Genomic DNA, 15,593 nt, shown 5'->3' with positions numbered 1-15,593 from the left:
ATATACGAATAATATTTCAGACTGCTGACTCCTGCATCTCACCGGTCTCCTTCCTCAGCCAAAAACAATGTTAGTTTTAAGTTGTGCGGTTATGTAATACTTTCCCTTAGGAACAGGTGAGAGGCAGAATGCATACGCAGGGAGGTGGTTTATTAAATTAGGGAAACACAATCACGGAGGGCAAAAAAGTCTTACCAGAATAACCCACAACTAGAAGACAAAACCCAGGGCTCAAATAATCAAAAACAATCAGGCACTAAACAGGCTCAGGTGAACATAGGAGTGTGAAGGAACCCATCCAGCCAACATTGTATTTTGTGTAGGAGATGCTAAATAGAGCAATAAACCTACGGCTGGCTAACTATCTCTCTGATCCATGCTCTCTGACTCGACATATGCAAATTGATATTCAGTACCTATACCAGTTAATTTGGTAGCATTATATTCAACCATAAACTGTTTTATTTTTCTAAAAAGTGATCCTATTCAACCCACCTGGTGCCCATCGTGATAACATTGATTGTTCCAGTGCCATGCCAAGATGTCCCGGCCAAGATGACCGAGGCCTTTTACTGAGGTCCTTAGAGGTCTGACACAAAGGCCCTTTGAGGCCTCACACTGAAGCCTACAGAGGCCTTTGCCTACTGAACCCAGTTTATTTTAAGCCATCCATAGCTTTTGTGCTTACAGTATCATTTTATTACCTCATTTCCCCCCTTTCATGACTTTTTTGTCATGAACCATGTTACTGCTAAGTTTATTTGATTACAACAGATGATATAATATTCAATGATATAGTGTTTGAGCTTGATTATATATTTGTTATAAACGTTGCTGGTTAGTAAACTAACAATGTGTCTCTCAACCTTTAACCCTTTTCTTAGCTCTACCTTGTACCCAGGGTGTCTGTGCCTGCCAGCAGAGCCCATGTGTAACAACTGTCAAACATGGGGAAGGATAGTTGAGTCATCACACCTAGTGTATATACACAATTTTCATTATGTTTTATCTCATAGGTAATGTGGGTAATGAAGTTACTTCAATTCATAATGATGCTAATACTGTAAGTAACTGTAAATTCTAAATGTGATCTCCTACTGTATGCAAAGCTTAATACATTCTTACCTTCTAGAAGGTCAGGAAGGTTCCCACATTGTAGGCAGTTACAATGTATTCTGGATAATTATTTAATGATTAAATGTTGAGTAAATGCTGATCAGCTATTAAAGTGTAAGTAAGAAAAAGGTAAGAAAAATTGTAGAAAAAGAAAAGAAGAAAACATTGAAAGGTACATACTGAATGAGTAAATGTGGATATTGAGTAAACAATGTATTGATTAGCTAGAGTAACTTATATTCCTATAGGAGTTAATATGAGTGTAAAAATGAGTGACTGAGTAAATGTGGGTAAATGCAAAAATAGTTAATGAATAAACCTAATGCATTAGCCTATGATATTGTATTGCTATGATGAACTAATAGAAATTATGACATAGCCTATGCTGCTCCACATGTCCCCCTCTGCAAACATGCTGGATGGTCTCTGTACCCCTACAGAGGGGACAGGTCGTGCCCGGGTCATAGACTGTGTGTACGCCAAATGACACGCGAGCCATCATAATGTGGTCCAACAACTGACGCTTGTGTGAAAAATTATGACCTGTCCTCGAAAGCTTCAGTAACTTTCATTTGTGTTAATTGTTATAAATAGCACATTCTCGGGGATTTTTATGTGACATCTCTGAACACATGGGGCTTCCCAAGGGCGAGCTTGATAAAAATGTGGTTTCAAGATCGAAAGTAAATCGACACGTCCAGGGGAGACTTCAAAGCCTATAGAAAAGGGAACTGAGATTTGAGTGAGGGCAGAAATGTCCATTGAGAGTTTCAGCATAAGACCAAAAGCAGGACTGTCTTACTTTTAAAAACACAAGCCAGAAATTCAGCTGTGCGTTCAGCATCGTAATTCTCACTGAAGGTAAGGTCTTTTTTAAACTTGTCCTACTATATTGTCCGACAATATAGTTAATGTATTCAAACGTGATTAAGTCCATATGTGTTGTTTCAGACAGGCATTCGCACTATTCAACATATGTGGAGAGAGCAAAAGAGAGTGAACGTTGTTCGGGTGTTCACTTAATCATATAAATACATCGTACCAGTTACAATCCTCCATCCAGTCGACTATTAACCATACTACTACTACTACTAATAATAATAATGACAATATTATGCATATATAATTTTAACATGGAGCGATCACGTAGCAGACGCATGCGCTGCGAAGATTTATTAAAGGACAAATCGGCAATCCGTGTCGTTAGAACGGTGCAGGGTTAGTGAGCCAACAGGGAGAGTCCGGGAAAACATAGCAAATGAAAAATACACAACAGAATTAGTAAACAGGATTCGGTGAGGGGCACAACAGAAAACAGACTATGTGAAAAATTACAGGCAGCATGAAAATGTAACGCGAGGGTGGTGGAGCGCGAACACACTTGCGAAGTTTCGGCAGCTTGGACATGAGACGGAACTGAATTACATAGGGAATCCATAATAGAAGGGACGGACGGGATAGAATAACTAAATATGTTTAATTACAGACACAGACTAACAATACAGAATATAACAAAGAACAAAGAGGATAACATAAGATTAACAGGCTAACAGGGTGAGGGCGAGAACTAGGGAAGCAGGGAAGTAAACATTAAGGAAACATGAACGGAGAACAGCGAAGATGTATTAAAGTAGGACACGCAGAGAGAACACTGGACTGGACTGCATACTTTAGACAAACAACAACCAAGACAAAAAACATAATTAATAAAACTCAAAGAAAACCAAATAACACTTGCATATATATTAAGAGGAAACAAACAGAAGCGAAGCGATGGAGGAACACCGGACGAGGAAAGAGCGGAATCAAACAAGCAAATATTAACGGGGAAAGCAGCGTAGACGAAAACACAGAGAGACAGTAGAACAGACGAGCGAACAGCAGACAACTAGCAAACATGAACAGGTAAAGCAACACAGACAGAAAGGATAACTTAGCAGGGAGCGCAGGGAATCCTGGAGACAGACCCCTGGTTGCTAGGGAAACGGGGAACGTGACAGACAACAGAGGCTGGAACAATGTAGACCAGTGAGAGGGGAGCGTTCCGTGACACTTATTCAATTAACTGCTTTTTTGCCCCTCTATGATAATAAAAAATGACACCTTTAAGTGTATTTGTGAAATCCCTGGAAATCTGAGCTTCACAAAGAAATCACTTAAGGGTTGAACCTGCAGAGATAACTGACATAATACACTGAAAAGGGTGTTGAAAAGTTTTTTTTCTCCTCTCCTACAGAAACCAGTGGTCTTAGTTATTTGGCTATACCATTTCTTCACCCATCCATGTTCTTTACCAAGGCACACAGGACCATGAGGACATGAGCTTTCATGGTTGCCACATCGCCGTAATGAGCAGCAAAGCCTTCTGCACTGTGTTAATTGTGAGTTTATATGATGCTTACGCATTTTTTATGTCACAGCTCACATGTATCTTAACCTTCTGATCTGATGTCCTGGTGATCTCGTCCTGATCATCTAAAGGTCTAAATGTGTTTGATTAAAAAGTAGCTCCTTAGCTCTAAGTTCTCTCATGTTATGAAGATGCAAATGCAGTGCATACATTTTTGCTTTTATAAGGACATGGGTCTTAATGCTGAACAAAACTCTTCCTTGTACTAAAGATACATGTTATGTGCACTTTTTGTAAATATGGTTAGTTAATTGAAAGTGTATTAGCCAAGACAATGTAAGTTTAATAGTACAGCACATTCAAAAGTAATAATTCAAAATTGTTTTATGTAAACATGAATAAGAGCATATAGAGCATAAAATGATACAGTTAATTTAAAGTAAATGGGCATGACAAGAAAGGCATAAATCAGATTAGCATTAGAATTCCAGTGTCTACAGGTTTTAGTCTAAACATGATCTCCTCTCCTTTTTCACAGGGACTTATTTTAAGACTCATGGTCTGTGATGCAGAATGTGAAAATAATTTTCATAAAGACATAGTAAGTATTTCATTATTAATCATTTTTGTTAAATTATTATTAAATTTTTAAGTCATAAATGTAATATATATTGACAAAAATATCAGTAGGTATACTAATACTTATAACTCATGTATTGCTATATGTATTAGTCAAATATACAAGACAAAAAGCAACAATATTAAGTCTAGGGAAATGGAATTTTTATTTTTTAATGTGACAGTACAGTATTTAAGTAATTCATCAGAGAGGTTTATATTGGGCAGTGATAGTTAGATTTATCCATTTTGTGCAGAATAAGCACATCCACACCAAAAGGTGTATGATGGTGCTGATATTAAGTCTTTGACATAGTCTGGGTTCCCTAAAATGTACAAGGACTCTTAAATTAAGATTATTTTAAGATCAGGACTTTTTACATCCAGATGATATTCATTAATTAGTTATTTGTGTGTTTTATATTTACACACTTGGTTAACATTTGTATTGTTTTTTAATATATATAGACAACATGTTTATTTAAAGACCATTGGATTGCGGTCAAGAACTTCACACCTCCTGCTGAATCTGAAAAGGTAGAATGAAGCAGCCATGTTTACATAATACATTTATATTCTATGGATAATGACAAAATAATATTATGTAATTTTAGTTTAATATACTCAAACAGCTCTAGTGCATTACCAAGAGTAACATACAGTACAATGTGTGGAAAACACAAAAAACAATTACATTTATGGATACATTATCATTTATACAGACTTTGTATAGTTGTCATGCATAGAAGTACCTTATTAAAATAAAAGTAAAATTTGATTGCTGGCCCCCAAAGAATATGAATGAGTTACAGTACATTACAAAACTGTTATGAGTGAATTCCACAATAAAATTGCATTTTATATCCACTTATATAATTATTACTTTCATTATTATGAATTAGTTTAGGTAATGTAGAGACACTTAGAGAATTACTCTTATTTATAAGAAAACGTTGATATAACAGAAACAATAGTGTCTAGTCAAATAAAACGTTGCCATACTGATTTCACCTCAACTGCAAAAACAATTATATGATTAAATATGATCATGACCTGTATTATTCTTCCGGAACCACTAAGGGTGATGGCTTACATTTTCAGCATTGTTTCTTGATTCCTTCTAAGCTTTTAAAACTTAATTTGAAAAGCTGGCTCAAGGTTTGCACAACATTTTGTCATGAGAAGTTAATAATTTTTCTTTCTTCTTGGGTTTCTTTTTTTAGGACGAGCATATTTTACTCTCTGTCATAAATACTCTTTGTTCCACCTGGAAGCAGAATGGAGAAAGACTTAAGAATGAATGTAGGAATGATGCAAGGAACTGCATTGATTGCCTTGAAAAAGTTATGTGGACATATGAAAAAATTCTGAAAGACTTTGAAAGGGTACTGCAAGTTATATTTGCATATTTGATGCTTGATTCATGCTCAAGGACACTACACATAAAATTCTAGGACTGCAGGTCATATGGGCTTGTGTCATAGACTGTGTGTTCACTGTAAAGTCTAAAGTCATTGTGTCGTCTCTTCTGCTTTCTCTAGATGAACAACGCAGACAAAACAGAAAATATTACCAAGTTTTGTGAGAACTATACCTGCAAAGATACCTATACAACATATTTTATCAGACCAAATGACTTTGCGGACATGTATCATAAAATATGCAACAAGACTAAATCATTGGCAGGTATGGATCTAAAACTGTCTAGAGGTGAATGAGCACTTTGTTTTTTATATCTAAAGCTCTCTTTAAAATGACAATGTTCTAAAGCTCAGTTAATTGCTCTTTTTTGACTAGGTAGCATCCCAGAGTGCCCAAAAATACAGAGTAAGTAACAGTATATTTATTACTTTGTTAATGTTATTTTTTCATACAAGACATGTGCCACATTGTTTTGAACATTCTACATAGGTGGAGTTACATGGAGCGATTATGAGGTGGATGCATACGCTGAAAAGACCAAGATTTATTGAGAGGAAAATCCATAATCAGAGTCGTAGTTAAGGTCCAGAGTCATAGATCCAACACGTAGAGTCCGGGAATACATCTTAAACAAAAAAAACAAACAAACAATGAGAAAAGGGAGCAGGTTATAACAATGAAACAAGTTAACGATAATAACTAACACTAAAGATCAGAAAACAGGCAGAGAAATCACGATGCTGAATTACAGATGGAGGCTAGGCTTAACACAATGACCAGCAAACACACAGGCAACACGGCAGTGTTTACATACACATGCTACTGAGGACTAACAATGCACAGATTATACAAATTAGGTGAAAACCAATGTATTTCTTATAATGTATTACAATCTATTTTGCTTGATGTTTCCTCTATTCTTAAATCCTAAAAATGTCTGACCATCACAATGTCATTTTATTTGTTTGCTTGTTTATTTATTTTAGATTCTACAACTTGTTCCTGCATTATCAAGGGTAAGTGCCATCTAAAACAAACTGCTTTGGTTGCCTCGTATTGTAGGTTATTAGAGAGACTTTCTTACTCTGCAGAGAGGGTGCAATTTGAAATTTAATGTAACCCTAAGTTCTAGCGTACAGTTCGCAGAAGACTGCACCAGTCTCTTCCTCACAGGAGATGATACAATAAGGATTGTGCAGGGAATGTTTTCTTTGCACATGTAAGGCCTCTGATATCCAGTATGAAAAACATGAATGCCACTGTGTATCTGAACTCTGTTGCTGGCCAATTTTATCCTTTCATAGATGCAGTTTAGCCAGTCAAATGAACACTTCCAGCATGATGGAAAGGCGCGTACCTTAAACACATTCCGTGGTTATATTTACTGTGTTCAAATGTGAAAATCATTTGCTATGGCATGTTTTTGGTATCATGTTATTGCCTTTATATAAATGAACATGTGTACAGTATAATGTAAAACCTTTTTTTATGAATTTCTACTCTACACACCTCTGCTTGGCATAAGTGTTATTTACATAATTTCTTTGTATTTTTTTTCCTATCTTTCTGTGTACTCTGTAAGAGGTTCCCCCCAGAACATTAGCTCATAGGAACCAAAAGTCCTACCAAAGTCATCCAAGTCCTCTGAGAGCACAACTAGTCAAATGTCATATCCGTTCTATACCAGTCCAGGAAGTTTATAGAATGTGTGATGGACCTGAGCACACACTATTTTTCTTTCTCTTGGGGATTTCATTGTGACTCGGGCCTGCCAGTGATTGACACCTAGAATAGCCAATAGCTGCATGTAGAACATGTGTATATATATAGTACCATAAGATTAGTGTGAATACCTAAAGACTTTTTTTTCTCGTATGATCCAGGCACTTCATCATCAGAAGCCACCCATACCACAATACCATCTACAAAGGAAAGTAAGTTATCCATCAAAATATTTTAATGACACTCTTAAATGTCATTTAGACCAACTTTATAAGTACACAAATAGCTGATAATCATCTACTTTATGAAATGCTGCAGCAAATTAGTAGTTTAAACTTATTCCCACATTAAGGACTGCTATTATTCTTGTCTATGTACTACATGCCTATCAAGATGATATGTTAGATATCTCTAATGTGGCAGTGCTCTTCTACACCTTCCATCATACTATAGTAGTAAGTACGTCACTTATGCGCTTTGGGTTGTTGTTGTTGTTTTTTTTTTAAATGTGTTAGCTCACTTTTCTGTTCCTGTTGCTACTACTATAAGTAAGTGTCTTCCACCACATTCTAAAAAATAAGACTTGTAGCAGTATGAGAGCTGAGTCAGCATTTTATTAAATACACTTGACCTTATATTCCTAATATATATTCCAATGAATGATTGCCTGATTGGCAGAATCCATGTTTCATTTGTATCATGCTAAAAGTAGGATCAGAATTTGGACCAAGCAAGTTGAGTCAATGAAGTCATCCTGTTTTTTTGTCAACACTTCAAGCCAGTGTGCAGGGAATGTTTTCTTTGCACATGTAAGGCCTCTGATATCCAGTATGAAAAACATGAATGCCACTGTGTATCTGAACTCTGTTGCTGGCCAATTTTATCCTTTCATAGCTGCAGTTTAGCCAGTCAAATGAACACTTCCAGCATGATGGAAAGGCGCGTACCTTAAACACATTCCGTGGTTATATTTACTGTGTTCAAATGTGAAAATCATTTACTATGGCATGTTTTTGGTATCATGTTATTGCCTTTATATAAATGAACATGTGTACAGTATAATGTAAAACCTTTTTTTATGAATTTCTACTCTACACACCTCTGCTTGGCATAAGTGTTATTTACATAATTTCTTTGTATTTTTTTTCCTATCTTTCTGTGTACTCTGTAAGCGGTTCCCCCCAGAACATTAGCCCATAGGAACCAAAAGTCCTACCAAAGTCATCCAAGTCCTCTGAGAGCACAACTAGTCAAATGTCATATCCGTTCTATACCAGTCCAGGAAGTTTATAGAATGTGTGATGGACCTGAGCACACACTATTTTTCTTTCTCTTGGGGAAAGAAAAATTGTTTCTCATTGTGACTCGGGCCTGCCAGTGATTGACACCTAGAATAGCCAATAGCTGCATGTAGAACATGTGTATATATATAGTACCATAAGATTAGTGTGAATACCTAAAGACTTTTTTTTCTCGTATGATCCAGGCACTTCATCATCAGAAGCCACCCATACCACAATACCATCTACAAAGGAAAGTAAGTTATCCATCAAAATATTTTAATGACACTCTTAAATGTCATTTAGACCAACTTTATAAGTACACAAATAGCTGATAATCATCTACTTTATGAAATGCTGCAGCAAATTAGTAGTTTAAACTTATTCCCACATTAAGGACTGCTATTATTCTTGTCTATGTACTACATGCCTATCAAGATGATATGTTAGATATCTCTAATGTGGCAGTGCTCTTCTACACCTTCCATCATACTATAGTAGTAAGTACGTCACTTATGCGCTTTGGGTTGTTGTTGTTGTTTTTTTTTTAAATGTGTTAGCTCACTTTTCTGTTCCTGTTGCTACTACTATAAGTAAGTGTCTTCCACCACATTCTAAAAAATAAGACTTGTAGCAGTATGAGAGCTGAGTCAGCATTTTATTAAATACACTTGACCTTATATTCCTAATATATATTCCAATGAATGATTGCCTGATTGGCAGAATCCATGTTTCATTTGTATCATGCTAAAAGTAGGATCAGAATTTGGACCAAGCAAGTTGAGTCAATGAAGTCATCCTGTTTTTTTGTCAACACTTCAAGCCAGTGTGCAGGGAATGTTTTCTTTGCACATGTAAGGCCTCTGATATCCAGTATGAAAAACATGAATGCCACTGTGTATCTGAACTCTGTTGCTGGCCAATTTTATCCTTTCATAGCTGCAGTTTAGCCAGTCAAATGAACACTTCCAGCATGATGGAAAGGCGCGTACCTTAAACACATTCCGTGGTTATATTTACTGTGTTCAAATGTGAAAATCATTTACTATGGCATGTTTTTGGTATCATGTTATTGCCTTTATATAAATGAACATGTGTACAGTATAATGTAAAACCTTTTTTTATGAATTTCTACTCTACACACCTCTGCTTGGCATAAGTGTTATTTACATAATTTCTTTGTATTTTTTTTCCTATCTTTCTGTGTACTCTGTAAGCGGTTCCCCCCAGAACATTAGCCCATAGGAACCAAAAGTCCTACCAAAGTCATCCAAGTCCTCTGAGAGCACAACTAGTCAAATGTCATATCCGTTCTATACCAGTCCAGGAAGTTTATAGAATGTGTGATGGACCTGAGCACACACTATTTTTCTTTCTCTTGGGGAAAGAAAAATTGTTTCTCATTGTGACTCGGGCCTGCCAGTGATTGACACCTAGAATAGCCAATAGCTGCATGTAGAACATGTGTATATATATAGTACCATAAGATTAGTGTGAATACCTAAAGACTTTTTTTTCTCGTATGATCCAGGCACTTCATCATCAGAAGCCACCCATACCACAATACCATCTACAAAGGAAAGTAAGTTATCCATCAAAATATTTTAATGACACTCTTAAATGTCATTTAGACCAACTTTATAAGTACACAAATAGCTGATAATCATCTACTTTATGAAATGCTGCAGCAAATTAGTAGTTTAAACTTATTCCCACATTAAGGACTGCTATTATTCTTGTCTATGTACTACATGCCTATCAAGATGATATGTTAGATATCGCTAATGTGGCAGTGCTCTTCTACACCTTCCATCATACTATAGTAGTAAGTACGTCACTTATGCGCTTTGGGTTGTTGTTGTTGTTTTTTTTTTAAATGTGTTAGCTCACTTGTCTGTTCCTGTTGCTACTACTATAAGTAAGTGTCTTCCACCACATTCTAAAAAATAAGACTTGTAGCAGTATGAGAGCTGAGTCAGCATTTTATTAAATACACTTGACCTTATATTCTTAATATATATTCCAATGAATGATTGCCTGATTGGCAGAATCCATGTTTCATTTGTATCATGCTAAAAGTAGGATCAGAATTTGGACCAAGCAAGTTGAGTCAATGAAGTCGTCCTGTTTTTTTGTCAACACTTCAAGCCAGTGTGCAGGGAATGTTTTCTTTGCACATGTAAGGCCTCTGATATCCAGTATGAAAAACATGAATGCCACTGTGTATCTGAACTCTGTTGCTGGCCAATTTTATCCTTTCATAGCTGCAGTTTAGCCAGTCAAATGAACACTTCCAGCATGATGGAAAGGCGCGTACCTTAAACACATTCCGTGGTTATATTTATTGTGTTCAAATGTGAAAATCATTTACTATGGCATGTTTTTGGTATCATGTTATTGCCTTTATATAAATGAACATGTGTACAGTATAATGTAAAACCTTTTTTTTTATGAATTTCTACTCTACACATCTCTGCTTGGCATAAGTGTTATTTACATAATTTCTTTGTATTTTTTTCCTATCTTTCTGTGTACTCTGTAAGAGGTTCCCCCCAGAACATTAGCCCATAGGAACCAAAAGTCCTACCAAAGTCATCCAAGTCCTCTGAGAGCACAACTAGTCAAATGTCATATCCGTTCTATACCAGTCCAGGAAGTTTATAGAATGTGTGATGGACCTGAGCACACACTATTTTTCTTTCTCTTGGGGAAAGAAAAATTGTTTCTCATTGTGACTCGGGCCTGCCAGTGATTGACACCTAGAATAGCCAATAGCTGCATGTAGAACATGTGTATATATATAGTACCATAAGATTAGTGTGAATACCTAAAGACTTTTTTTTCTCGTATGATCCAGGCACTTCATCATCAGAAGCCACCCATACCACAATACCATCTACAAAGGAAAGTAAGTTATCCATCAAAATATTTTAATGACACTCTTAAATGTCATTTAGACCAACTTTATAAGTACACAAATAGCTGATAATCATCTACTTTATGAAATGCTGCAGCAAATTAGTAGTTTAAACTTATTCCCACATTAAGGACTGCTATTATTCTTGTCTATGTACTACATGCCTATCAAGATGATATGTTAGATATCTCTAATGTGGCAGTGCTCTTCTACACCTTCCATCATACTATAGTAGTAAGTACGTCACTTATGCGCTTTGGGTTGTTGTTGTTGTTTTTTTTTTAAATGTGTTAGCTCACTTTTCTGTTCCTGTTGCTACTACTATAAGTAAGTGTCTTCCACCACATTCTAAAAAATAAGACTTGTAGCAGTATGAGAGCTGAGTCAGCATTTTATTAAATACACTTGACCTTATATTCCTAATATATATTCCAATGAATGATTGCCTGATTGGCAGAATCCATGTTTCATTTGTATCATGCTAAAAGTAGGATCAGAATTTGGACCAAGCAAGTTGAGTCAATGAAGTCATCCTGTTTTTTTGTCAACACTTCAAGCCAGTGTGCAGGGAATGTTTTCTTTGCACATGTAAGGCCTCTGATATCCAGTATGAAAAACATGAATGCCACTGTGTATCTGAACTCTGTTGCTGGCCAATTTTATCCTTTCATAGCTGCAGTTTAGCCAGTCAAATGAACACTTCCAGCATGATGGAAAGGCGCGTACCTTAAACACATTCCGTGGTTATATTTACTGTGTTCAAATGTGAAAATCATTTACTATGGCATGTTTTTGGTATCATGTTATTGCCTTTATATAAATGAACATGTGTACAGTATAATGTAAAACCTTTTTTTTATGAATTTCTACTCTACACACCTCTGCTTGGCATAAGTGTTATTTACATAATTTCTTTGTATTTTTTTTCCTATCTTTCTGTGTACTCTGTAAGCGGTTCCCCCCAGAACATTAGCCCATAGGAACCAAAAGTCCTACCAAAGTCATCCAAGTCCTCTGAGAGCACAACTAGTCAAATGTCATATCCGTTCTATACCAGTCCAGGAAGTTTATAGAATGTGTGATGGACCTGAGCACACACTATTTTTCTTTCTCTTGGGGAAAGAAAATTGTTTCTCATTGTGACTCGGGCCTGCCAGTGATTGACACCTAGAATAGCCAATAGCTGCATGTAGAACATGTGTATATATATAGTACCATAAGATTAGTGTGAATACCTAAAGACTTTTTTTTCTCGTATGATCCAGGCACTTCATCATCAGAAGCCACCCATACCACAATACCATCTACAAAGGAAAGTAAGTTATCCATCAAAATATTTTAATGACACTCTTAAATGTCATTTAGACCAACTTTATAAGTACACAAATAGCTGATAATCATCTACTTTATGAAATGCTGCAGCAAATTAGTAGTTTAAACTTATTCCCACATTAAGGACTGCTATTATTCTTGTCTATGTACTACATGCCTATCAAGATGATATGTTAGATATCGCTAATGTGGCAGTGCTCTTCTACACCTTCCATCATACTATAGTAGTAAGTACGTCACTTATGCGCTTTGGGTTGTTGTTGTTGTTTTTTTTTTAAATGTGTTAGCTCACTTGTCTGTTCCTGTTGCTACTACTATAAGTAAGTGTCTTCCACCACATTCTAAAAAATAAGACTTGTAGCAGTATGAGAGCTGAGTCAGCATTTTATTAAATACACTTGACCTTATATTCTTAATATATATTCCAATGAATGATTGCCTGATTGGCAGAATCCATGTTTCATTTGTATCATGCTAAAAGTAGGATCAGAATTTGGACCAAGCAAGTTGAGTCAATGAAGTCGTCCTGTTTTTTTGTCAACACTTCAAGCCAGTGTGCAGGGAATGTTTTCTTTGCACATGTAAGGCCTCTGATATCCAGTATGAAAAACATGAATGCCACTGTGTATCTGAACTCTGTTGCTGGCCAATTTTATCCTTTCATAGCTGCAGTTTAGCCAGTCAAATGAACACTTCCAGCATGATGGAAAGGCGCGTACCTTAAACACATTCCGTGGTTATATTTATTGTGTTCAAATGTGAAAATCATTTACTATGGCATGTTTTTGGTATCATGTTATTGCCTTTATATAAATGAACATGTGTACAGTATAATGTAAAACCTTTTTTTTTATGAATTTCTACTCTACACATCTCTGCTTGGCATAAGTGTTATTTACATAATTTCTTTGTATTTTTTTCCTATCTTTCTGTGTACTCTGTAAGAGGTTCCCCCCAGAACATTAGCCCATAGGAACCAAAAGTCCTACCAAAGTCATCCAAGTCCTCTGAGAGCACAACTAGTCAAATGTCATATCCGTTCTATACCAGTCCAGGAAGTTTATAGAATGTGTGATGGACCTGAGCACACACTATTTTTCTTTCTCTTGGGGAAAGAAAAATTGTTTCTCATTGTGACTCGGGCCTGCCAGTGATTGACACCTAGAATAGCCAATAGCTGCATGTAGAACATGTGTATATATATAGTACCATAAGATTAGTGTGAATACCTAAAGACTTTTTTTTCTCGTATGATCCAGGCACTTCATCATCAGAAGCCACCCATACCACAATACCATCTACAAAGGAAAGTAAGTTATCCATCAAAATATTTTAATGACACTCTTAAATGTCATTTAGACCAACTTTATAAGTACACAAATAGCTGATAATCATCTACTTTATGAAATGCTGCAGCAAATTAGTAGTTTAAACTTATTCCCACATTAAGGACTGCTATTATTCTTGTCTATGTACTACATGCCTATCAAGATGATATGTTAGATATCTCTAATGTGGCAGTGCTCTTCTACACCTTCCATCATACTATAGTAGTAAGTACGTCACTTATGCGCTTTGGGTTGTTGTTGTTGTTTTTTTTTTAAATGTGTTAGCTCACTTTTCTGTTCCTGTTGCTATTACTATAAGTAAGTGTCTTCCACCACATTCTAAAAAATAAGACTTGTAGCAGTATGAGAGCTGAGTCAGCATTTTATTAAATACACTTGACCTTATATTCTTAATATATATTCCAATGAATGATTGCCTGATTGGCAGAATCCATGTTTCATTTGTATCATGCTAAAAGTAGGATCAGAATTTGGACCAAGCAAGTTGAGTCAATGAAGTCGTCCTGTTTTTTTGTCAACACTTCAAGCCAGTGTGCAGGGAATGTTTTCTTTGCACATGTAAGGCCTCTGATATCCAGTATGAAAAACATGAATGCCACTGTGTATCTGAACTCTGTTGCTGGCCAATTTTATCCTTTCATAGCTGCAGTTTAGCCAGTCAAATGAACACTTCCAGCATGATGGAAAGGCGCGTACCTTAAACACATTCCGTGGTTATATTTATTGTGTTCAAATGTGAAAATCATTTACTATGGCATGTTTTTGGTATCATGTTATTGCCTTTATATAAATGAACATGTGTACAGTATAATGTAAAACCTTTTTTTTTATGAATTTCTACTCTACACATCTCTGCTTGGCATAAGTGTTATTTACATAATTTCTTTGTATTTTTTTCCTATCTTTCTGTGTACTCTGTAAGAGGTTCCCCCCAGAACATTAGCCCATAGGAACCAAAAGTCCTACCAAAGTCATCCAAGTCCTCTGAGAGCACAACTAGTCAAATGTCATATCCGTTCTATACCAGTCCAGGAAGTTTATAGAATGTGTGATGGACCTGAGCACGCACTATTTTTCTTTCTCTTGGGGATTTCATTGTGACTCGGGCCTGCCAGTGATTGACAACTAGAATAGCCAATAGCTGCATGTAGAAGATGTGTATATATATAGTACCATAAGATTAGTGTGAATACCTAAAGACTTTTTTTTCTCGTATGATCCAGGCACTTTATCATCAGAAGCCACCCATACCACAATAACATCTACAAATGAAAGTAAGTTATCCATCAAAATATTTTAATGACACTCTTAAATGTCATTTAGGCCAACTTTATAAGTACACAAATAGCTGATAATCATCTACTTTATGAAATGCTGCAGCAAATTAGTAGTTTAAACTTATTCCCACATTAAGGACTGCTATTATTCTTGTCTATGTACTACATGCCTATCAAGATGATATGTTAGATATCTCTAATGTGGCAGTG

General features: G+C 36.0%; 1 protein-coding gene across 1 annotated transcript; it reads left to right on the top strand.

The window, feature by feature from the left end:
• The first annotated feature begins 1,855 nt into the window (after positions 1–1,855).
• LOC113580291 (zinc finger CCHC domain-containing protein 10-like) lies at positions 1,856–15,494 on the top strand. The gene is made up of 16 exons (XM_035524455.1): positions 1,856–1,977; positions 3,353–3,497; positions 4,005–4,067; positions 4,553–4,621; positions 5,308–5,469; positions 5,626–5,770; positions 5,882–5,911; positions 6,493–6,522; positions 7,390–7,440; positions 8,715–8,765; positions 10,040–10,090; positions 11,366–11,416; positions 12,691–12,741; positions 14,017–14,067; positions 15,330–15,380; positions 15,487–15,494. Exons 2-16 carry the CDS (start codon positions 3,435–3,437, stop codon positions 15,492–15,494), a joined length of 927 nt encoding a protein of 308 aa, XP_035380348.1. The 5' UTR covers positions 1,856–1,977; positions 3,353–3,434.
• The last annotated feature ends 99 nt before the right edge of the window (positions 15,495–15,593 follow it).

Source organism: Electrophorus electricus, chromosome 1, assembly GCF_013358815.1.
Source record: "Electrophorus electricus isolate fEleEle1 chromosome 1, fEleEle1.pri, whole genome shotgun sequence".
NCBI lineage: Eukaryota > Metazoa > Chordata > Actinopteri > Gymnotiformes > Gymnotidae > Electrophorus > Electrophorus electricus.
This window is presented reverse-complemented; position numbering and strand designations above follow the sequence as displayed.

Coding starts and splice junctions, on each gene's coding strand:
- LOC113580291 (XM_035524455.1), top strand. CDS start 3,435: ATGAGCTTTCATGGTTGCCACATCGCCGTAATGAGCAGCAAAGCCTTC. Junction 5,470..5,625: donor TTCTGAAAGACTTTGAAAGG/GTACTGCAAGTT, acceptor TGCTTTCTCTAG/ATGAACAACGCAGACAAAAC. Junction 5,912..6,492: donor AGAGTGCCCAAAAATACAGA/GTAAGTAACAGT, acceptor TATTTATTTTAG/ATTCTACAACTTGTTCCTGC.